Below are 24,964 nucleotides of genomic sequence, written 5' to 3'. Positions count from 1 at the left end.
TCAGGATATACCAGACTGTGTCCCAGCCACATGGGAGACAGGCTGTTATAGTGTTTGTATAGGGAGTGTCTTAGTCTGCTTGGGCAACAAATACAAATACTGTAGACTGGGTAGCTTCACAATCATTTATTTCTCATGGCTCTAGAGGCTGGGGAGTCCAAGATCAAGTTTCTGGCCAGGATAACTGATGGCCGCCTTCTCACTGTATGCTCACACAGCAACAACATTGAGAGATATTGACAGAGAGAGATATATAGTCTCTCTCATGTCTCTTCTTATAAGAGCACTAACCCCACCATGAGGGCTCCATTCTCATGACTGAATTACCTCCCAAAAGCCCCATCTCTCAGTGCCATAATATTTGGGGTTAGAGTTTCAACATATAAATTTTGGGAGGACATAAACATTTAGGCCATAGCAGGAAGCCATGGTAAATCACTCTAAGACTTTTCAGATAATGTGAAGACAACCTCATCCTCTGAAAGTCATTCTAGAAAAGTTGTCTAACATCTGAGATGAGTTATGGGCAGATGTAATCTATTTTAACTATGATTTATAAGCATATTTTCATTATCAAGACCAAGCAAAGGGGCGCCTGGGTGGCTCAGTCGGTTAAGCGTCCGACTTCAGCCAGGTCACGATCTCGCGGTCCGTGAGTTCGAGCCCCGCGTCGGGCTCTGGGCTCATGGCTCAGAGCCTGGAGCCTGTTTCCGATTCTGTGTCTCCCTCTCTCTCTGCCCCTCCCCCGTTCATGCTCTGTCTCTCTCTGTCCCAAAAATAAATAAACGTTGAAAAAAAAATTTTTTTTTAAAAAGACCAAGCAAAGTGCCTGGTAGAAACCTTTTTACCTAGAGACTAAGCAAAGAAAGCTAAGAAAAGAATCATAGGTTTTTTATAGCAGAGTAGCAGCCAAAGAAATGCATCTAATGAGTCTAAGTGCAGAATCCTGAACTCTCATTATACAACAGAAATGCTCTTACGGTGGAGATGGATGTAGGTGAATGAATAAGACTCTTACAGAAGGTGGTGATATCAACTGAGGCTCTGCTGATTCCTTCTGGACTAAGGATGTTTGAAATTCCAGGGAGACTTTGCAAGGGCAGAGAAAGCATTAGCTCATGGGGATAAGGATTATACTCTAATCTTCTGTTACCTTTCCTGATTCTTTTTTTTTCTATAAGAGCACATCTCTTGTGGGTTTTTAAAAAGTGTTGCATAGAGGGGAGTTAAGATGGCAGAGAAGTCAGGGTATCCTGGGCTCAAAGACAGCTGTATTGAGGTCATATTACTCAGAACACCCAGGAAGCTGATCTGCAGAGTGGCAGAAGGATCTCCACAGTTGGAGGAAGACAGCTTGGCAGGAGTGAAGTGTGCAGATGTGAGCTGTGGGAGAGAAAGTGACAGACCTGTGGAGGGGAGGTAACCCCTTCTGTGGAGAGACAAAGGGGAGAGAAAGAAACAGGGGTTGAGATAGTGAGGCATTGAGTTAGCACAAGAGGAAAACCTCTCTGGACCACAAACTGGGTAGAAAGAAGTACTGGGTGTCCCAGTTTTTGCAAACAGTGGTGGAGTCCAAACTCGGAGGTTCTGGAAGTGTGTGACTTTCTCCAGAGCTAAGTTGAAGAGTGCACTCCTGGGAAGAAGGAGGGAGTGCATTGTGTGATGTAGAAATCTTCAGGATGAACTGGGAGAGAACAATCCTCTTCTAGGAATACTTTCGGAAGAGGGTTTATTGCCTCCCCAAAGACAAAAGACCATGCAGGTGCTAGGAAAAGGCCTTTCACCCACAGGGTAGAGAGGGCCTATCCCAGAGAAGGGGAGCTGATCCGCACTGTGTCAATCTTTAAGACCTTGGGTTTTGAATCCTAGCTGTGTGTGTCAAGGAGAAAGCACAGGAGAGTTGTGGCTCAGGGCAAGCTGACACTCTTAGTATTCTGTGAGGGATACCTGAAGAGTGGGGGATGAGATCCATGATCCGTGATGAGAGATTGGGGTGGTTCCTTTTTATCCCCCAACACCAACACAGTGGGACTTCAGAGAGCGGCACAGGAGCCCCCAGTGAAGGTAGGACCCGCTTACACCAAACCTTGCCTGACAGCTACTTATTTACTGGAGCAAGACTGACTCAGCCTACACAGCCAGCCTCTCTTTCAGACCATCATAGCTATCACCCCCTAGGTACCAATAGATAAAACTTTTTTCCTCTCTTTGTTTTAAAATGTATTGTTCATTTTTTTTATTTTATAAGATTTTATTCTACTTAAATTATTTTTTAAAATTCAAATCCAAGTTACTTAACATATAGTATAATAATGATTTCAGGAATAGAATTTAGTGATTCTTCATTTACATATAACACCTGGTGATTATCCCAACAAGGGTCCTCCTTAATGCTCCTTGCCCATTTCACCAATCCCCCCACCCAAACTGCTCTAGCAACCCTCAGTTTGTTCTCTGTATTTAAGTGTCTCTTATGGTATGCCCCCTTCCTGTTTTTAAATTATTTTTGCTTCCCTTCCCTTACACTAATATGTTTTGTATCTTAAATTCCACATATGAGTGAAGTCATATGATGTTTGCCTTTCACTGACTGAATAACTTTGCTTAGCATAATCCCTCTAGTTCCATACACGTACTTGCAAATGGCAAGATTTTATTTTTTTTTAATTAATGCTTATCTTTGAGAGAGAGAGAGAGAACACAAGCAGGGGAGAGGTATGGAGAGAGGGAGACACAGAACCCAAAGCAGGTTCCAGGCTCTGAGCTGTCAGGAGAGAGCCCTACGCAGGTATTGAACCCATGAACTGTGAGATCATGACTTGAGCTGAAGTCGGATGCTCAACTGACTGCTCCACCCAGGTGGCCCGAGATTTCATCCTTTTTGATCACTGAGTAATATTCCATTGGGTGTGTGTGTGTGGATAATTTCTTTATCCATTCATCAGTTGATGGAGATTTGAGCTCTTTCTATATTTTGGCTGTTGCTGATAGTGCTGCTATAAACATTCACGTGCATGTACCCCTTCAAAATAGCACTCCTGTAATGTTTATAGCAGAAGTTTCAACAATAGCCAAATTATGGAAAGAGCCTAAATGTCCATCAACTGATGAATGGATAAAGAAATTGTGGTTTATATACACAATGGAATACTACGTGGCAATGAGAAAGAATGAAATATGGCCTTTTGTAGCAACGTGGATGGAACTGGAGAGTGTTATGTTAAGTGAAATAAGTCATACAGAGAAAGACAGATACCATATGTTTTCACTTTTATGTGGATCTTGAGCAACTTAACAGAAACCCATGGGGGAGGGGAAGGGAAAAAAAGTTACAGAGAGGGAAGGTGGCAAACCATAAGAGACTCTTAAAAACTGAGAACAAACTGAGGGTTGAAGGGGGGTGGGAGGGAGGGGAAAGTGGGTGATGGGCATTGAGGAGGGCTCCTGTTGGGATGAACACTGGGCATTGTATGGAAACCAATTTCATAATAAATTTAATATTAAAAAAATAGCATTCCTGTATCCTTTTGATAAATATCTACTAGTGCAATTGCTTGGTCATAAGGCAGTTCTATTTTTAATTTTTTTGAGGAAACTCCATATTGTTTTCCACAGTGGTGTGCCAGTTTTGTTTTATTCATTTTTGAGAGGAGAGAGAGAGAGAGAGAGCATGAGTGAGTGAGGGGCATAGAAAGAGGGGGACAAAGGATCTGAGGTGGGCTCTGTACTGATAGCAGAGAACTCAGTGTGGGGCTTGAACTCATGAACTGTGAGATCATGACATGAGCTGAAGTCAGACGCTCAACTGACTGAGCCACCCAGGCGCCCCATTTTCTTCTCTTTTTTTCTCCATCTTTTTTTTTCTCTTATGAAGGCAAAATTTTCAACAGAATACTGGAAAATTGAATTCAACAGTAAATTTAAAGTGGGATTTATTCGGGGGCTTCAGGAGCGACTTAATACTCACAAATCAATCAATGTGATACACCAGACGAATCAAAGAAAGGATAAGAACCATGTTACCCTTCAATAGATGCAGAAAAAGCACTTTTATCTTTATGATAAAAAGCCTTAAAGAGCAGGGATAGAAGGAATGTACCTCAACATCTCAATATTATCCTCAATGAGGAAAAACTGAGAGCTTTTCCCCTATGATCAAGAACATTACAGGGATGTCCACTCTCACTACTGTTGTTGAACATTTTGTTGGAAGTCCTAGCTTCAGCAATCAGACAATAAAAGTAAATAAAAGGCATACAAATTGTTAAAGAACAAGTCAAACTTTCACTTTTCACAGATGATGTGATGCCCAATATAAAATTCCCAAAACGCTCTATCAAAAAACTGCTATAACTAATACATGAATTCAACAAAGTAGCAGGATATAAAATTAACATATAGAAATTGGTTGTATTTCTAAACACCAGTGAAGCAGCAGAAAGAGAAATCAAGGAATTGATTTCATTTACAATAGCACCAAAACCCATAAGACACCTATAAGACATCTAGGAATAAACATAACCAAGGAGGTAAAGTACCTGTATGCTGAAAACTATAGAATGATTATGAAAGAACCTTAAGAAGACACACAAAAAAGGAAAAAAAAACATTCCATGATCATGGACTGGAAGAACAAATATTGTTAAAATGTTGATACTACCTAAAACAATCTACACATTCAATGAAATCTTTAAAATAACACCAGAATTCTTCACAGAATGAGAAGAAACAATCCTAAAATTTGTATGGAACCAGAAAAGACCCTGAATAGCTAAAGTAATGTTGGAAAAGAAAATCAAGCCTGGAGGCATCACAATTCCAGATTTTAAGGTGTATTACAAAGCTATAATCATCAAGACAGTATGGTACTGGCACAAAAACAGACATATACATCAATGGAACAGAATAGAGAACCAGAAATGGACCCACAAATGTATGGCCGACTAATATTTGACAGAGCAGGAAAGAGTGTCAAAGGGAAAAAAAGTCTCTTTAGCAAATGGTGTTGACAAAATTGGACAGTGACATGCAGAAGAATGAAACTGGGCCCCTTTCTTAGACCATACACAAAAATAAATTCAAAATGATGAACGACTTAAATGTGAGATAGAAAACCATCAAAATCTTACAGGAGAAAACACGCAGCAACCTCTTTGACTTAGTCTATAGCAACTTCTTACTAGATGTGTCTCTGGAGGCAAGAGAAATAAAAACAAAATGAACAATTGGGACCTCGTCAAAATAAAATCTTCTGTACAATGAAGGAAACAATCAACAAAACTAGAAGTCACAGAGGGGATGGGAGAAGGTATTTGCAAATGACATCTCAGATAAAGGGTTATTATCCAAAATATATAAGACATCAAACTCAACACCCAAAAAACCAAATAATTCCGTGAAGAAATACACAGAAGGCATGAATAGACACTTTTCCAAAGAAGACATCTGGATGGCAAAAAGATACATGAAAAGATGCTCAACATCACTCATCATCAGGGAAATACAAATAAAAACCCAATGAGATATCACTTCACACCACTCAGAATGGCTAAAATTAACAACACAGGAAACAACAAATATTGGTGATGATGGAGAGAAAGGGAAATCCCTTTGTCCTGTTGGTGGGAATGCAAACTGGTATAGCCACGCTGGAAAACAGTATGGAGGTTCCTCAAAAAATTAAAAATAGAACTACCCTAAGCCAGCAATTGAAATATTAATTATTTATTAAAAGGCTACAAAAATTCTGATTTGGAGGGGCACATGCACCCCAATGTTTATAGCAGCTCTATCAACAATAGCCAAATTGTGGAAAGAGCCCAAATGTCCATCAACTAAAGAATGTATAAAGAAGAGGTGGTATATATGTATGTGTGTGTGTGTGTGTGTGTGTGTGTGTGTGTGTGTGTATACACGCACACACACACACACATATACACACAATGGAATACTACTTGGCAATAAAAAATAATGAAATCTTGCCAATTGCATCAATGTGGATGGAATAGAGTGTACTATGTTAAATGAAATAAGTCAGTCAGAGGAAGACAGATATCATATGTTTTCACTCATATGTGGAATAAAAGAAACACAACAGATGAATGTAGGGAAAGGGAAGCAAAAATAAGATAAGAAGAGAGATGGAGGCATAAGAGACTCTTAAATACAGAGAACAAACTGAATGTTTCTGGAAAGGAGGTGGTTGGGGAGATGGGCTAAATGAACAATGGACATTAAGGAGGGCCCTTGTTGGGATGAGCACTGGGTGTTATATGTAAGCGATGAATTGCTGGGTTTTACTCTTTATTTTCATTTTTTAATGTTTATTTTTTTGAGGAGAGGGAGGCAAACTGTAAGTGGGGGAGGGGAAGAGGAAGAGAGAGAGGGAGAGACAGAAGCAGGCTCCAGGCTCTGAGCTGTCAGCACAGAGCCCAATGCAGGGTTTGAACCCATGGACCATGAGATCGTGACCCAATCCGAAGTCGGATGCTTAACTTACTGAGCCACCCAGGCGCCACCACTGGGTTTTACTCTTTTTTTTTTTTCCCAATATATGAAGTTTATTGTCAAATTAGTTTCCATACAACACCCAGTGCTCATCCCAAAAGGTGACCTCTTCAATACCCATCACCCACCCTCCCCTCCCTCCCACCCCCCATCAACCCTCAGTTTGTTCTCAGTTTTTAACAGTCTCTTATGCTTTGGCTGTCTTCCACTCTAACCTATTTTTTTTCCTTCCCCTCCCCCATGGGTTTCTATTAAGTTTCTCAGGATCCACATAAGAATGAAAACATACGGTATCTGTCTTTCTCTGTATGGCTTATTTCACTTAGCATAACACTCTCCAGTTCCATCCATGTTGCTGCAAAGAGCCATATTTCATTCTTTCTCATTGCCACATAGTACTCCATTGTGTATATAAACCACAATTTCTTTATCCATTCATCAGTTGATGGACATGTAGGCTTTTTCCATAATTTGGCTATTGTTGAAAGTGCTGCTGCAAACATTGGGGGACAAGTGCCCCTCTGCATCAGTACTCCTGTATCCCTTGGGTAAATTCCTAGCAGTGCTATTGCTGGGTCATAGGGTAGGCCTATTTTTAATTTTTTGAGGAACCTCCACACTGTTTTCCAGAGTGACTGCACCAGTTTGCATTCCCACCAACAGGGCAAGAGGGTTCCCGTTTCTCCACATCCTCTCCAGCATCTATAGTCTCCTGATTTGTTCATTTTGGCCACTCTGACTAGCGTGAGGTGATATCTGAGTGTGGTTTTGATTTGTATTTCCCTGATGAGGAGCGACGTTGAGCATCTTTTCATGTGCCTGTTGACCATCCGGATGTCTTCTTTAGAAAAGTGTCTATTCACGTTTTCTGCCCATTTCTTCACTGGGTTATTTGTTTTTCGGGTGTGGAGTTTGGTGAGCTCTTTATAGATTTTGGATACTAGCCCTTTGTCCAATATCTCATTTGCAAATATCTTTTCCCATTCCATTGGCTGCCTTTTAGTTTTTTGTTGGTTGTTTCCTTTGCTGTGCAGAAGGTTTTTATCTTCATAAGGTCCCAGTAGTTCATTTTTGCTTTTGATTCCCTTGCCTTTGGGGATGTGTCAAGTAAGAAATTGCTGAGGCTGAAGTCAGAGAGGTCTTTTCTTGCTTTCTCCTCTAGGGTTTTGATGGTTTCCTGTCTCACATTCAGGTCCTTTATCCATTTTGAGTTTATTTTTGTGAATGATGTGAGAAAGTGGTCTAGTTTCAACCTTCTGCATGTTGCTGTCCAGTTCTCCCAGCACCATTTGTTAAAGAGGCTGTCTTTTTTCCATTGGATGTTCTTTCCTACTTTGTCAAAGATTAGTTGGCCATACTTTTGTGGGTCTAGTTCTGGGGTTTCTATTCTATCCCATTGGTCTATGTGTCTGTTTTTGTGCCAATACCATGCTGTCTTGATGATGACAGCTTTGTAGTAGAGGCTCAAGTCTGGGATTGTAATGATTCCTGCTTTGGTCTTCAAAATTACTTTGGCTATTCAGGGCCTTTTGTGGTTCCATATGAATTTTAGGATTCCTTGTTCTAGTTTCAAGAAGAATGCTGGTGCAATTTTGATTGGGATTGCATTGAATGTGTAGATAGCTTTGGGTAGTATTGACATTTTGACATTATTTATTTTTCCAATCCCTGAGCATGGAATGTTTTTCCATTTCTTTATATCTTCTTCAATTACCTTCATAAGCTTTCTATAGTTTTCAGCATATAGATCTTTTAGATCTTTGGTTAGGCTTATTCCTAGGTATTTTATGCTTCCTGGTGCAATTGTGAATGGGGTCAGTTTCTTTATTTGTCTTTCTGTTGCTTCGTTATTAGTGTATAAGAATGGAACTGATTTCTGTTCATTGATTTTGTATCCTGCAACTTTGCTGAATTCATGTATCAGTTCTAGCAGACATTTGGTGGAGTCATTTGGGTTTTCCATGTATAATATCATGTCATCTGCAAAAAGTGAAAGCTTGACTTCATCTTTGCCAATGTGGATGCCTTTGATTTCCTTTTGTTGTCTGATTGCTGATGCTAGAACTTCCAACACTATGTTAAACAACAGTGGTGAGAGTGGACATCCCTGTCGCGTTCCTGATCTCAGGGAAAAAGCTCTCAGGTTTTCCCCATGGAGGATGATGTTAGCTGTGGGCTTTTCATAAATGGCTTTGATGATCTTTAAGTATGTTCCTTCTATCCCGACTTTCTTGAGGGTTTTTATTAGGAAAGGGTGCTGAATTTTGTCAAAGGCTTTTTCTGCATCGATTGACAGCATCATATGGTTCTTATCTTTTCTTTTATTAATGTGATGTATCACATTGATTGGTTTGCAAATGTTGAACCAGCCCTGCATCCCAGGAAGGAATCCCACTTGATCATGGTGAATAATTCCTTTTATATGCTGTTGAATTCAATTTGCTAGTATCTTATTGAGAATTTTGGCATCCATATTCATCAGGGATATTGGCCTGTAGTTCTCTTTTTTTCTGGGTCTCTGTCTGGTTTAGGAATCAAAGTAATACTGGCTTCATAGAATCAGTCTGGAAGTGTTCCTTCCCTTTCTATTTTTTGGAATAGCTTGAGAAGGATAGGTATTATCTCTGCTTTAAACGTCTGGTAGAACTCCCCTGGGAAGCCATCTGGTCCTGGACTCTTATTTGTTGGGACATTTTTGATAACTGATTCAATTTCTTCACTGGTTATGGGTCTGTTCAAGCTTTCTATTTCCTCCTGATTGAGTTTTGCAAAGGTGTGGGTGTTTAGGAATTGGTCCATTGCTTCCAGGTTGTCCAGTTTGTTGCCATATAATTTTTCATAGTATTCCCTGATAATTGCCTGTATCTCTGAGGGATTGGTTGTAATAATTCCATTTTCATTCATGATTTTATCTATTTGGGTCATCTCCCTTTTCTTTTTGAGAAGTCTGGCTAGAGTTTTGTCAATTTTGTTTATTTTTTCAAAAACCAACTCTTGGTTTCGTTGACCTGCTCTACAGTTTCTTTAGATTCTATATTGTTTACTTCTGCTCTGATTTTTTTTATTTCTCTTCTTCTGGTGGGTTTAGGCTGTCTTTGCCGTTCTGCTTCTACTTCCTTTAGGTGTGCTGTTAGATTTTGTATTTGGGATTGTTCTCGTTTCTTGAGATAGGCTTGGATTGCAATGTATTTTCCTCTCAGGACGGCCTTCACTGCATCCCAAAGCGTTTGGATCATTGTAGTTTCATTTTCGTTTGTTTCCATATATTTTTAATTTCCTCTCTAATTGCTTGGTTGACCCATTCATTCTTTAGTAGGGTGTTCTTTAACCTCCATGCTTTTGGAGGTTTTCCAGACTTTTTCCTGTGGTTGATTTCAAGCTTCGTAGCATTGTGGTCTGAAGTATGCATGGTATGATCTCAATTCTTGTATATTTATGAAGGGCTGTTTTGTGACCCAGTATGTGATCTCTCTTGGAGAATGTTCCATGTGCACTCGAGAAGAAAGTATATTCTGTTGCTTTGGGATGCAGAGTTCTAAATATATCTGTCAAGTCCATCTGATCCAGTGTCTCATTCAGGGCCCTTGTTTCTTTATTGACCGTGTGTCTAGATGATCTATCCATTTCTGTAAGTGGGGTGTTAAAGTCCCCTGCAATTACCACATTCTTATCAATAAGGTTGCTTATGTTTGTGAGTACTTGTTTTATATATTTGGGGGCTCCTGTATTTGGCACATAGACATTTATAATCGTTCGCTCTTCCTGATGGATAGACCCTGTGATTATTCTATAATGCCCTTTTTCATCTCTTGTTACAGCCTTTAATTTAAAGTCTAGTTTGTCTGATATAAGTATGGCTACTCCAGCTTTCTTTTGACTTCCAGTAGCATGACAAATAGTTCTCCATCCCCTCACTCTCAATCTGAAGGTGTCCTCAGGTCTAAAATGAGTCTCTTGTAGACAGCAAATAGATGGGTCTTGTTTTTTTTTATCCTTTCTGGTACCCTATGTCTTTTGGTTAGCGCATTTAGTCCATTTATATTCAGTGTTATTATAGAAAGATATGGGTTTAGAGTCATTGTGATGTCCGTAGGTTTCATGCTTGTAGTGATGTCTCTGGTACTTTGTCTCACAGGATCCCTCTTCAGATCTCTTGTAGGGCTGGTTTAGTGGTGACGAATTCCTTCTTTTCTTGTTTGTGTGGGAAACCTTTATTTCTCCTTCTATTCTAAATGACAGACTTACTGGGTAAAGGATTCTCGGCTGCATATTTTTTTGTTCAGCACATTGAAGATCTTCTGCCATTCCTTTCTGGCCTGCCAAGTTTCAATAGAGAGATTGGTCACGAGTCTTATAGATCTCCCTTTATATGTTAGAGCATGTTATCTCTAGCTGCTTTCAGAATTCTCTCTTTATCCTTGTATTTTGCCAGTGTCACTATGATATGTCGTGCAGAAGATCGATTCAAGTTACGTCTGAAGGCAGTTCTCTGTGCCTCTTGGATTTCAATGCCTTTTTCCTTCCCCAGATCAGGGAAGTTCTCAGCTATTCTTTCTTCAAGTACCCCTTCAGCACCTTTCCCTCTCTCTTCCTCCTCTGGAATACCAATTATGTGTAGATTATTTCTTTTTAGTGCATCACTTAGTTCTCTACTTTTCCTCTCATACTCCTGGATTTTTTTTTATCTCTCTCTTTTCTCATCTTCTTATTTTCCCATAATTTATCTTCTCGTTCACCTATTCTCTCCTCTGCCTCTTCAATCCGTCCCGTGGTTGTCTCCATTTTATTTTGCAGCTCATTGATAGCAATTTTAACTCCTCCTGGCTGTTCCTTAGTCCCTTGATCTCTGTAGCAATAGATTCTCTGCTGTCCTCTATACTGTTTTCAAGCCCAGCAATTAATTTTATGACTATTATTCTAAATTCACTTTCTGTTATATTGTTTAAATCATTTTTGATCAGTTCGTTAGCTGTTGTTATTTCCTGGACATTTTTCTGAGGGGAATTCTTCCGTTTCATCATTTTGGATAGTCCCTGGAGTGGTGCGGAACTGCAGGGCACTTCCCCTGTGCTGTCTTGAATAACTTTAGTTGGTGGGTGGGGCTGCAGTCAGACCCGATGTCTGCCCCCAGCCCACCTCTGGGGCCACAGTCAGACTGGTGTGTGCCTTCTCTTCCCTCTCCTAGGGGCGGGATTCACTGTGGGGTGGCGTGTCCCTTCTGGGTTACTTGCACATTGCCAGGTTTGTGGTGTTGGGGAACTGGTGTATTAGCTGGGGTAGATCAGCAAGGTGCACAGGGGCAGGAGGGGCAGGCTCAGCTCGCTTTTCCTTTGGAGATCTGCTTTGGGAGGGCCCCTACAGCACCAGGAGGGAGTCAGACCTGCTCCTCAGATGGATCCACAGAAGAACAGCGTTGGGTGTTTGCGTGGTGCAAGCAAGTTCCCTGTCAGGAACCGGTTCCCTTTGGGATTTTGGCTGGGGGATGGGCGAGGGAGATGGCGCTGGCGAGCGCCTTTTTCCCCACCAAGCTGAGCTCTGTGGTCCAGGGCTCAACAACTCTCCCTCCTGTTGTCCTCCAGGCTTCCCGCTCTCCGAGCAGAGCTGTTAGCTTATAACCTTCCAGATGTCAAGTCCCGCTTGCTGTCCCAACACACTCCATCTGGCCCCTCTGCTTTTGCAAGCCAGACTTCGGGGCTCTGCTTTGCCGGCTGGATGCCTCTCCACCCCAGCTCCCTCCTGTCAGTCCGTGTATCACACACCGCCTCACCACCCTTCCTACCCTCTTCTGTGGTCCTCTCATCTGCGCTTGGCTCCAGAGACTCCATTCTGCTAGTCTTCTGGCGGTTTTCTGGGTTATTTAGACAGGTATAGGTGGAATCTAAGTGATCAGCAGGACGCGGGGTGAGCCCAGCATCCTCCTACACCACCATCTTCCCAGGATCCCTGGGTTTTACTCTTTAAACCACTACTACATTGTATGTTAACTAATGTGATTTTAAATAAATTAATTAAAAATAAAAATTAAAGGAAAAATGTGTTGCATACCATTCATATATGAGTTTCTGGTTTATATTCAAGGTGTAAGTGTATTCCCAATAATCTTCTTCCAGTTCTCTGAACAACCAGTTGCTTTTACTCTTTGATATTTCCCATTGTAAATCAATACTAACTGTGGTCCAAAAATTCCTTTCATAGAAATAAACCTCCATTTTTGTCAGGGGCCTCCTGAGTATCCTCTGAAAGCTATTGTTCACTTTCCCCTGAAAGTTTTTGAGGTTCCTTGATGATTAACATGAATATTTTATCCTTTTCTCAGAAAAAAAAAGTTAGGGTTAATATCAAAAACTAAACTGTGACAGGAAATTAATTTACTGATGACTGATTTTACTGATTTACTGATATTTTTCATAACTTTTCCCCAGAAAGATAAGTATAAAAAGTTATAACAAATGGAACTTGTCACATTTCAGAATTTTGGGGTGTGTCTGTGTGTGTGTGTGTGGAAAGTGAGCTTCACTATATGCTTTGGAAGGTTAGAGACCTTCTTCTATTGTATATTGATCAATAAATATTAGGCTCTAAATGCCCAAGATACATCTAAACAGAGCCAGGATTGAACAAAAATTTGCACTAAGAGTTAAGTACAAAGATGATCCTCACTGCCGATCCAAAGTACATAATGTCCCCTATAGAGTTTGTTTTAGACATCTACCAAAGCCATAGACAACTTCTTTTTTGTCTAGTGATGCCTACTTTTGATCGTTTGTAATAAAGAGGCGTGGATTCCAGTTAACTAACAAACTTGAAACAGTTTTATACTGCTACTTTATTCTCTTTCCATATTATTTGAAAATAGATATTTCCTAAACTAAATTTAAGTTCCTCCTTTCCAATATGCCTTCTTTGTTTTATGTATTTGAGCAGAAACTAACTTCTCAGCCCAACATTTTGGAAATGGAAACAAAAGCTTTGCTTATGGGGAAGCATCTTTGAAACACTTAACTTTCTCTGAACTTCCCCAGGTCACAGAAGACAGTCTAGGATGGTACCCTGTTCAGAACTTCATCAGTTCATTTGAATCAGATTTGATAGAAAAATTTTCTTTTCTATATAACTTCAAAGAAGGTTGCCTCTAACCTTCCAAAGCATATAGTGAGATAGTGAAATTAAACAAATGGAGTTGGTTCATACATGTATAAGAAATATAAAGGCATATTGATTCATATTTGTCATGAATTAATTGAGATAAGTGAAAGAAATGTGTTATGGGGAGGTCGAAATTATTTTATTTTATTTCTTTTAAGGATTTTATTTTTAAATAATCTCTACACCAAGCATGAGGCTGGAACTCACAACCCCGAGATCTACAGCCAGATGCTCCACCAACTGAGCCAGCCAAGTGCCCCTGAAATTGTTTTATTAATGAATAATTGAATACAGATGTGAGGGCATTGCTGAGGTAAGAATATGATAAATTTTAGGGTGATAAGGTGTTTGAGAAAGGAGAGAGCAACTGAGACAGACACTCAGAGACTGGAGAGATCATAATAATTTGAGTATGATGGGGTACCTGGGTAGCTCAGTGGGTTAAGCCTCTAAGTCTTGATTTCGGCTCAGGTCATGAACTCACAAATTGTGAGTTCGAGCCCTATATTGGGCTCTGTGCTAACAGCTCAGAATGTGCTTGGGATTCTCTCTCTCTCCCTCTCTCTCTCTCTCTGCCCCTGATCTGCTCAGGCACACACACACACACACACACACACACACACACACAAACACTCTCTCTCTCTCTCTCTCTCTCTCTCTCTCTCTCAAGTAAATAAACATAGGTTTGTGAATGAGATGTAATGAATCCAATGAAGTATTATTTAAAACTCTTGTTGGGATCTCTACAAAAGTTTTCCACCAAATTTTCTTGTATGCTATCTGGTAAAGGGGAGCTGTTATAGAAAGTGATTTGAGAGGCGCCTGGGTGGCTGAGCTGGTTAAGCATCTGACTCTTGATTTCAGCTCAGTTCACGCTCTCATGGTTTGTGAGGTAGAGCCCTGAGTCAGACTTTGTGCTGACAGCATGGAGCCTGCTTGGGATCCTCTCTCTCTCCCCCTCTCTCTTCCTCTTCCTCGCTCACTCACACATATTCTCTCTCAAAACAAATAAGCATTAAGAGAAAGAAAGCTATTTGAAAAGATGGTGTTACTTACCCTCCTACAGATATGCAGACTCATTCTTTCCACTGAGAACAAGACATTTAGGAAGTGTTAAAAAGGAGTAGCGTTGCTGTACTTGAGATTTCAGAACAGAGCACTTTCTAATTGGAAGAGTTTCTCCAGACATCAGGCTGGTTGATGTTGACAGATGGGAACTCTTTCCTTGGAGCTCATGGACACTCATTTGGAAACAGACCTGCCAGTATTTTTTTTTTTAATTTTTTTTTTCAATGTTTATTTATTTTTGGGACAGAGAGAGACAGAGCATGAACGGGGGAGGGGCAGAGAGAGAGGGAGACACAGAATCGGAAACAGGCTCCAGGCTCTGAGCCATCAGCCCAGAGCCTGACGCGGGGCTCGAACTCACGGACCGCGAGATCGTGACCTGGCTGAAGTCGGACGCTTAACCGACTGCGCCACCCAGGCGCCCCAGACCTGCCAGTATTTACTGAGTTGTGCATGGGGTTGGCCCAGGAGACAGGCAGAGACTATCTGGCTTTTTTATGACGTCTATCCTTCTTAGGATTTTACCTCACTCTGAGGTTGTAGAATCCTTTTCCGCACTCTCTTCACATCCTTGTTTCTCCAAGTGTAGATGAGTGGGTTGAGCAGTGGGGTGATAACACAGTAGAAGAAGGACATGAACTTGGCCTGGGTGCTATTTTCAGGGGGTTGGATGTACATGCAGATGGCTGGTCCAAAGTACATGATGACAACCACCAAGTGGGAGCTGCATGTGATGAGTGCCTTGTACCTTTTGTCAGCTGAAGGTAACTTCAACACAGCCTTGACAATTAATGTGTAGGAGATTAGCACAAGCAGAGGAGACATCAGTGCAAAACGGATGGCTCCAATGGCCAGAGACAGCTCATTAGCAGTGGTATCACCATAGGCCAGATTGATCAGAACAGGTACTTCACAGAAGAAGTGGTCAAGTGTGTGGTGACTGCAGTGGTGGAGCTGGAGAGTAAGCGTAGTTTGGAGTATTGAATTTGCCAGGCCACTGGACCAGGCAGCAGTTGCCAGTTGCACACACACCCAGAGCCTCATGATAAGAGTGTACCAGAGGGGCTGACAGATAGCCACATAGTGATCAAAAGCCATTACTGCCAGCAGAGCACATTCAGTGCATCCTGTCCAGTGGAAGATGTAGGCCTGGGTGATGCAGCCCCAAGAAGGAATTGTCTTCTCTGGTCCCCAGAGGTTCACCAGCAGCTGGGGCACAATGGCGCAGGTGACACAAACATCCAGTACAGAGAGATTGCCCAGGAAGAAATACATGGGGGTCTGGACTCTGGGCTCCACCGTGGAAATAAAGATGATGGAGCTGTTCCCTATCAGGGTGAGGATGTAAGAGACCAGGACCACTCCAAAGAGGGGCATTTCTAGCCATGGATAATCTGAGAAGCCCAACAACACAATAGTTCTAGGGAAACTCACATTTTCTCCTTCCATGGAACCCACCTTATGTATGGCTAGAAGGAGAGAGACACAGTTTAGAGATTAAGCATGACTTTTATGTTTCAATAAACATCTTGAAACCTTCAACTATGTTGGTGGGATAATCTTCATAATTGTTATGAGAATTTCTCAAAAGATTGGGCTGATTCTATTTAAATACTGCCTTCACAGCTGCTACTAAAGTAGGATTAGATTTGGAATATCCTAGATATGGTGAGAAACTCTTCATTGAGCTCAGTCAACCCAAGTCTTTATGACATACTTCTCTCAGGTCATAGAAGTGGAATGCAATCTTTTGAATCCTTTAAATCCTTTTGAAGTATTCAAAAAAAAAATAACAGAAGCACTATATGATTTATTTTTTCAGCCCACTTAGGTTAACTTTCTTTCTCCTCAACTCTGTTGTTGTATGGTGTAGTGGTTAAGTGCAGTGAGTGCTGAAGTTGAGTCTCAATCACTTGTGGACTTGGTCAAGTCACTTAACCTCTCCACATTTTAGTTTCCTTATTTAAAATGTGAGAATAAAAATAGTCCTTAACTTAACTTATATGGTTATTTAAATATCTTAAAATAATTTTTATATAACTAAGTTCTGTCTATATCTATCATCTATCTATCTATCTATCATCTATCTATTATCTATCTAATCATCTGTTAACTATCTATCATCTATCTATCTATATCTATATCTATCTATCTATCTAATCTATCATCTATTTATCATCTATTTATAACCTCTCTATAATGTATATCCATTCATCATCTATGTATATATCTACCATTATCTATCAACCCAATATCTGAATTACTACATAATGTTTCCTTTCAGTCCAGTTAAGTTAAGGATACTTGGATGCTTGGATAGACAGGATAGAAGTTGGAGGGCTATTACAGCTATGTAACAGTGTAGACTCTTTCTTTGGGAAAGAGGCCATCAACAGGTAGTTTGTTTTGTGTAACTTGGCTCCCTTTGTTTTTCATCTAGCTCTTGTCTTCCTAGTTTTCACTAGTTTTATTTTCCTCTTATTCTGTCATCTTTTTCTCCCTTGTTTCATCTTTTCCTTCTTTTTTTTATCTCATCTTTAAATTTTTCCTCTGTGTTCCCCCAGATTCTTTCTAAATGGTGTCATCTCTTTTCTGTAGGCTATGAATTTTCAAAATGCATAATTTCATTTCCCTCTCAAATCCTTACCTCTTATAGGAGATTTTTTTCTGGAATGTTCCACCAATATCTTAAACTTAGCATTTTCCAAACTCAGCTCACCAATACTCAGTTTTGAGGTTAGCTTTTCCCCTCAATTCCTTTATCATGCCCATGCTATCATGATTGTTTTACCCTTCAGGATTTTTAGCTATTCCCCAAATAGGCCACACAGGAAGTTACAGTGTACTGCAGTTTAAAAAGTCCAAGTGCCACATTACTCCAATACATTCCTCTCACAAATATGTTTGTACTTCCACACTGATTTTTATTTTATACTGTAAACTTTTACTAGGATAGGTTATAATGCAGAGTTGTCACATAACAATGTCCCTTCTACTTTTAGTTATTTTGCTTAAAAATATTTTTTTAGTGTTTATTTATTTTTGAGAGAGAGAGACAGAGAGAGAGAGAGAGAGAGAGAGAGAGAGAACAGGGGAGGGTCAGAGAGAGAAGGAGACACAGAATCCAAAGCAGGCTCCAAGCTGAGCTGCCATCACAGAACCCAATGCGGGGCTTGAACCCAAGAGCAGTGAGATCATTACCTGAGCCAAAGTTGGATGCTTAACCCACAGAGCCACCCAGGAGCCCCTAGTTATTTTGCTTTTTAAAAAGTGAACTTTGGGGCGCCTGGGTGGCGCAGTCGGTTAAGCGTCCGACTTCAGCTAGGTGACGATCTCGCGATCCGTGAGTTCGAGCCCCGCGTCGGGCTCTGGGCTGATGGCTCAGAGCCTGGAGCCTGTTTCTGATTCTGTGTCTCCCTCTCTCTCTGCCCCTCCCCCGTTCATGCTCTGTCTTTCTCTGTCTCAAAAATAAATAAACGTTGAAAAAAAAATTAAAAAGTGAACTTATTAATTATAACTATTGAGAATTTCTTTGCTTCTCACACTTCTGTGGAGAATAAGATTTTTTTTATTTTGGATCTTGATCAAGACAATGTCTTAAAGTAGCTTTTATTTTCCTTGCTTAGAAGTATCAAAGATTGCCTGAACAAAAAGCAATTCTCCATAAACAGAGCAGATAACTTTTTACAACCATGGTCAATATATCTATTTGACAATCATACTACTATCATAGTGGTACTTTAGTTTTCCATGAAAAAATTAGCCTGATGCAAATGCAACCAGCAAATTAACTTTTTCTAAATACTACATTTTCATCTTTATTATTGTGTCTTTCTCCCTTCTCCCTTCCTTATTCTTTTTTTTAACCTTTTCTTCTCAACTTTGTTTTGTTTTTCTTTGTTTGTTTTGGTTTTTTGTCTTTTACTATAGAATTCTCAGTTTGGCTACACAGCAACTATTTTCATAAGCTTCAAAATTTGAAGGACATTTCATTCCACAAAAGAGGAGTACACATAAACTGGGCTTAACGAAACAAATACCATGAAGGTGAACAAAAACTTTAATGAAGACTGGAAAATGAAATATGAGTTAAGGTTTTGGAAAATTCTAAAAGTTATAGTATTATTTCTATTTATTCTTGAAATGAAAATAGACAAGGGTATAATGGAATCATTGTCACATACAATCAGTCTAATTTGGAAAAAAAATGAGTTCCAGTAGGGACTATTTCAGCACCATATTGTCAAGCAGCTAAAAATGAATACCTTACATTTTGACGTATGTTTAATTCTTTAAATTCATAGATATTATAGCACAATATATCGAATTAACTTGCAAATGTTCTCAATTGTCGACATTTCTTGAAGATTAGAAAAAGTACCACCAGATCAGAGGGGCAAATGTAATGCCAGGTTTCTGAGGAAGAGAGCACAATCCTGGGATTGAATATTAATTGTGATGATAAACCCTGGAAATACCTGAAAAAAATCATTCTGTTCATTTAAAAAACACTTTTTTTTGGTAAGCATTTTAAGAAAGTGTGATCAGTAATAGCAAATGTACGTTAATTTTTTTAAAAAAATATTTATTTGTGTGTGTGTGTGAGAGAGAGAGAGAGAGAGAAAGAGAGAGAAGGGGGGAGGGGCAGGGAGAGATTTGGGGATGGAGGATCTGAAGCAGGTTCTGGGCTGACAGCAGCGAGGCCAAGGCAGGGCTCAAAGTCACAAATGGTGAGATCACGACCTGAGCCGAAGTTGGACACTTAGTCAACTGAGCCACCCATGCACCCCAAATGTGGGTTAATTTAATAAAATATGAAAAAAATAACATGATTCAGGAAATGGGGTTTTGGATGTTGTTTGGGTGATGAGCACAGTGTTTTTTTTTTTTTTTTTTTTTTTTTTTTTTTTTTTTTTTTTACTTAGTAGATTACTGGTTTATTATAAAAGGCTATAACTCAGGAGCAGCCAGTTGGGAAGAGATGCCCATGGGGAAAGGGTATGGAATTTCCATGCCCTGTCTATGTGCACCACTCTCCTCAAATTCCCATGTGCTTATTATCTACCTGGAAGTTCTCTGAACTCCATCCTTTTGAGTTCTTTTTTTTTTTTTATATGAAATTTATTGACAAATTGGTTTCCATACAACACCCAGTGCTCATCCCAAAAGGTGCCCTCCTCAATACCCATCACCCACCCGCCCCTCCCTCCCACCCCCCATCAACCCTCAGTTTGTTCTCAGTTTTTAACAGTCTCTTATGCTTTGGCTCTCTCCCACTCTAACGTCCTTTTTTTTTTTTTTTTTTTTCCTTCCCCTCCCCCATGGGTTCCTGTTAAGTTTCTCAGGATCCACATAAGAGTGAAACCATATGGTATCTGTCTTTCTCTGTATGGCTTATTTCACTTAGCATAACACTCTCCAGTTCCATCCACGTTGCTACAAAAGGCCATATTTCATTTTTTCTCATTGCCACGTAGTATTCCATTGTGTATATAAACCACAATTTCTTTATCCATTCATCAGTTGATGGACATTTAGGCTCTTTCCATAATTTGGCTATTGTTGAGAGTGCTGCTATGAACATTGGGGTACAAGTGCCCCTATGCATCAGTACTCCTGTATCCCTTGGGTAAATTCCTAGCAGATGAGCACAGTGTTTTTAAGTGTAGTAAATCTTTCTGAATCCACATTCTGCCAGCCACTATTCAGGCAGAATGAGTAACTGAATGAACGGAGGACTTTGCAAGAGGAACATTAGCACTTTGAGCTTCAGCCTTCTTGCATGAAAATGCAAAAAAAAAAAAATAATGTTCACATTTCAGGGTTTGGATAAGATCAAATGCCCTAAAAGTATGTATGGAAATAGAAGGTATACTGAAATAAATGATTTATCCATTCTCAAAATTATTATTTTACTAAATGATAATAACCAAACAAAAAGCAAATACACAACAGTACACAAGAAACTGTATGGGAAGAGCAGAAGCTCGTTGTCATGGTTCAAGTCCTGCTTGCCATATTTTAACAACCATAGAGCTTTCTACAATTTAGCTTTCATTTCCTCATCTCCAGACTGAGGATTATCACACTTAATTTACACACTATTTTCACACAATAAATTGGTGCTAAATAAATGGTGAACATAAGTAATAAATGTAAAAGAAACTGAGGCACGGGGAGATTATGAAACCTGCAGGAAAAATTGGAGGTGCTACAGGATAAAGCCAGAGTTTACACATGGGGCCCAGATGCCTGACACATTCACTCCTCTGCCTCACACACAGAAAGAATGCAAACCTATAGTGATGCAAAACTGGCAGGGATACCTAATCCAACTTATCTCAATAGGCAAGAATAGGACTCTGAATAAATATAGCACTTAAATAGGATTCTGCTTAAAAATTCAATGTCACCATTATAGGATAGGGGGAACTTGATTGGAAAATGTCACACATGAAAAAATTCTGAGGGCCCTTAATGATATGCTTACAATGAAGTAAACAATGGAGAAATTATGAGGACACCTATTGAGTTGGCTTCATGGATATATGATCCAGATTATAAAAATCTAAAGGCACGTGCCTTCTGTGCTGCCAAACCACATCTATTTTGTGGTTGTTTACTAAGGCAGCATTTTAAAATTGGATCATTGATGCCCCGGGGTATTTGAGAAGGAGGCTGAATTGGAGTCTATAAATGTCCTATAGAAAAATATATTTGAAGGATTTCCTATTATCAGAACAGATACTGTTATATAGGATACGATTCTTCCTTAAGTGGGTTCTCACTTGAAAGAGAAGGAAATATACACTGAATTTTTTTCAGGAGGAAAACTATATCAACTATGGGAAAGTTAGAGAGTGGTTAAATTTGGATAGATAAAAGGAACTTAAAAAAACTATTTCTCCATACAACACCATTGGAAGTAATTTTGTTGGTTCAGAAATTTTTGAGAATGTCACAAAAAGAAGAATTTGTCATGAAATTCAAGAATGACTTAAAATGATCCATGGAATCCCCTTGTGGCCATAATGTGAGACTTCTTATTTATAACTGAGATTGTTATATTCAGCCTAATCCATCCTTCATGCTATTCTCCAAGTAATATTCTTTGAGTAATATTATCCTTGAGTAATAGTCAGAAAATGCAATACTGATTTTTTCCCCCTCTCCATTGCTTCAATCCTCAGAAACCCTTCAAATACCAGTGTGTGGCATCCAGTACTATCTCTTTTCTGGCCAGATGTTATCATATCCATTCTCTCTCACCAACCTCACACTCTATCATGTTTGAAAAGCACATGCTCCATCTTCTGTTCTTTTGCATATGCTAGTTTCTTTTTCTCCTACATTAACCTGCTGACATTCTATTTACCCTTTACAGCCTGGATCAAGCATCATTTCCTGAATGAAACATCCCATGTTCTCCTCTTCTTTGTGTCCATATTCAAGCTCCTATTCTTCTGCCATTGCAGGAACTCGCTGGCCTCTCCTTCTGCCCTCTGAACATTTTAGAAGCCTGATCTACTTCCTTACTTACTTCCTCAGGGCCTAGGCTAGTTTTGTTCTGTAGCAGGTATTTAATCAATGTATAAAGGGATAGCTAGATTCTGCAATTACTCAGAATGAAATGCCTGCTTCCATAATGCCAGTTTCATTTCATTTTCAACTATAGCTCCACATAAATGCTTATGTTAGGCTGATCTTGTTTACTTATTTAAAACTTGCTTGTAGTCACAGGTGCCTAAATTCTCTGGTAAATGATGTGTCTTTCACCTGTCATAGTAATGTCTTTCTATTTACTTTCTCAGATTCTACTCAATATTCTAGATTTGGTTCAAATTTTATTTTTTCCTAAGACATTTGTCTCTGCCATCATGTAAGATATGAAGTGACAGAAGTTTTATATCCTGTGCTCTTAATGTTTTCTGTATAATGTCTTGTGCAATGTTTGATACCTACTAAAGGCTCAATATGTGGATAGTTATTTTTCTCTGTCTTTCCTCTTGTCTTTTCCTTTGTCATGGACTTCTTGAAATATATGCTTTTTTGAGTCTTAACATATTCCTGGCTCTGAAAATTACGTGGTAATGGCGATAAGGGGACCATAATTAGGTATGAGTGTATTATCTTCCTAATACTATTATTTGGAGTACTATGTGTTCCTTCTTATTACCAAGAATAGCCCACTCTCATTGGGTGAGTGAGATAACCTCCTTTCTAATCACAAACTGAAGAGAAATGGGTGCTAATGGAAATGCTCAAACATAACCTGGTCTCTCCCACCCATTTTACTCATTTTACCATGAGGTTGGAGAAGGAAAAGGTGTAGAAAGGGAAGGAGCTGGCTTGGATGATGGCACCTGGGTTGGAAAGAGACAGATTCTCTTCAGAAAGTCTGGCATTCAACAGAGAGAGGCATAGGATCAATCTCAATTCAACCACAAGGGAGAACTTGCTGACTTGCTGGCACTGTTCTCTTGGATCCTCTGAGACTTCACTATGTCATATAGGTAATTAGTTCAATGGTTGAGTTTGTACAAAGGAATATTCCAGAGGGATTTCTGCTCCTTCTAATTTATTATCTTCAGAATATCTTCACCCTGCAGAATATGTCCCAGTAAGGCTGAAGGAAAGACCATGAAACAATAAAATTGTCCTAGAACAGGATTGAAATAAAGCCTCTGGCCATATAAGATTGTTTTCCTGGTCTCCTTATGAAAGGTGTGCAGAGGGAAAGACTGATGTCTATCATAGTGGAACTTTTTGTTATAAAATTACATGCCAATAGATATATATTAAACATAAACTCATCACTTCTGTAGAAAATTAAATAGCTCTTTAGATAAATATTTATATTTTCTTGCCATATGGGAACATTATGGCATCTTATGACATACTGTATTTTAGTAGTGTTTTTCTTGAAATATTCTTTTCTTCTATACTATAAAACTATGTTTTCATTCCATTCTTCCATGTTGCTGTCATCATCACCCTTCAGAGAGCTTCAGAGAAGGTTACTGGCTTTGCTTTTGAACACCTTACTTATTACAAAGACTTTCCACACTCTGGGAGGCTGGCCATGAGCTGATGCAAGCCCAGCTTGGGGAGAGGATTGTCACAAATTTTTGTAGTTGGATCTTAGCCCACATTTAAGAATTATTCACCAATATCCTTCTATATTCACCTTATTTCATTGAAAAAGTTTTTATTTATTTTTAAGTTTATTTATTTATTTTGAGAGAGAGTGCAAGTGGGTGAGGGGAAGGGAGGGAGGGAAGGAGAGAGAGAGAGAGAGAGAGAGAGAGAGAGACCCAAGCAGGCTCCACAGTGTCATTGCAGAGTTCAATGTGGGGTTCAAACTCACAAACTATGAGATCATGACCTGAGCTGAGATCAAGAGTCAGAAGCATAGCTGACTGAGCCACCCAAGTGGCTCTCTACAGCATCTTTCTATTATTCTCTGGATCATATTCAGGTGGTTGGTTGTAGGGTACAGACAACCTAGATTTTTATAAAATCTGGGTTCCTATCAGAATGTCAGTTATGACAGTTTTGGCAAGAGGGAATGAGACAAATAGGATTTGCAAACAGACTGGTGTGAAGAGAACAAAAGGAAGCTGTTAATTGAAAAAATCATCTTGATAATAAAGTCAGAAACCTTTTAACAAAAAAGTAAATTCTTTATTTTTTTCAACAGTCTGCTGGATTTGCAATTACCTTTAAATAAGAACTTTCTTAGTGTTAATATTAAGCTTTTGTAGTATCAGAAATTCTCTGTATCCTTAAAATATTAATATCCCCTGAAGGCAGTATTTTCACATTTTAGAAAAGTATGTAAGCTTGCTTCCAGAATTATTGAAGTACAAATACATTTCTGCTGTGTTGTAGGTTTCATATTGTACACATGCATTATTTTATTTAGATTTTTAAAATCATCAGAGGATAGAATATTTTGCCCTATTTTATTTTTGTTTGTTTATTTGTTTATTTTATTGTAGTAAGAAATTTAACATGAGAACTATCCTCTAAAAAATTTTAATGCCCAGTACAGTACTGTATATTAATGTACAGCAGATCTCTAGAACTTACTTATCTTGCATAACTAAAACATTATACCAACTGTACAGGAATTCACTATTCTCCCTTCCCCGGCCCCTGACAACACCATTTACTCTCTGTTTCTATGAGTGATCTTTTTTTTTTTTTTAAATGTAAGCTCTATGCCTAATGTGGGGCTTGA

The 24,964-nt window shown here is 39.3% G+C and overlaps 1 protein-coding gene across 1 annotated transcript; it reads right to left on the bottom strand.

Annotated features, from left to right (window-relative positions):
* Positions 1-15,234: 15,234 nt before the first annotated feature.
* LOC124509230 (olfactory receptor 2G3-like) lies at positions 15,235-16,170 on the bottom strand. Its single transcript, XM_047075780.1, has one exon. It carries the CDS (start codon positions 16,168-16,170, stop codon positions 15,235-15,237), a length of 936 nt encoding a protein of 311 aa, XP_046931736.1.
* Between the last annotated feature and the right edge of the window lie 8,794 nt (positions 16,171-24,964).

This window comes from Lynx rufus, unplaced genomic scaffold (genome assembly GCF_022079265.1).
Source record: "Lynx rufus isolate CCGP_SWC_20201006 ecotype Redwood Valley unplaced genomic scaffold, mLynRuf1.p SCAF_1, whole genome shotgun sequence".
Lineage (NCBI taxonomy): Eukaryota > Metazoa > Chordata > Mammalia > Carnivora > Felidae > Lynx > Lynx rufus.
This window is presented reverse-complemented; position numbering and strand designations above follow the sequence as displayed.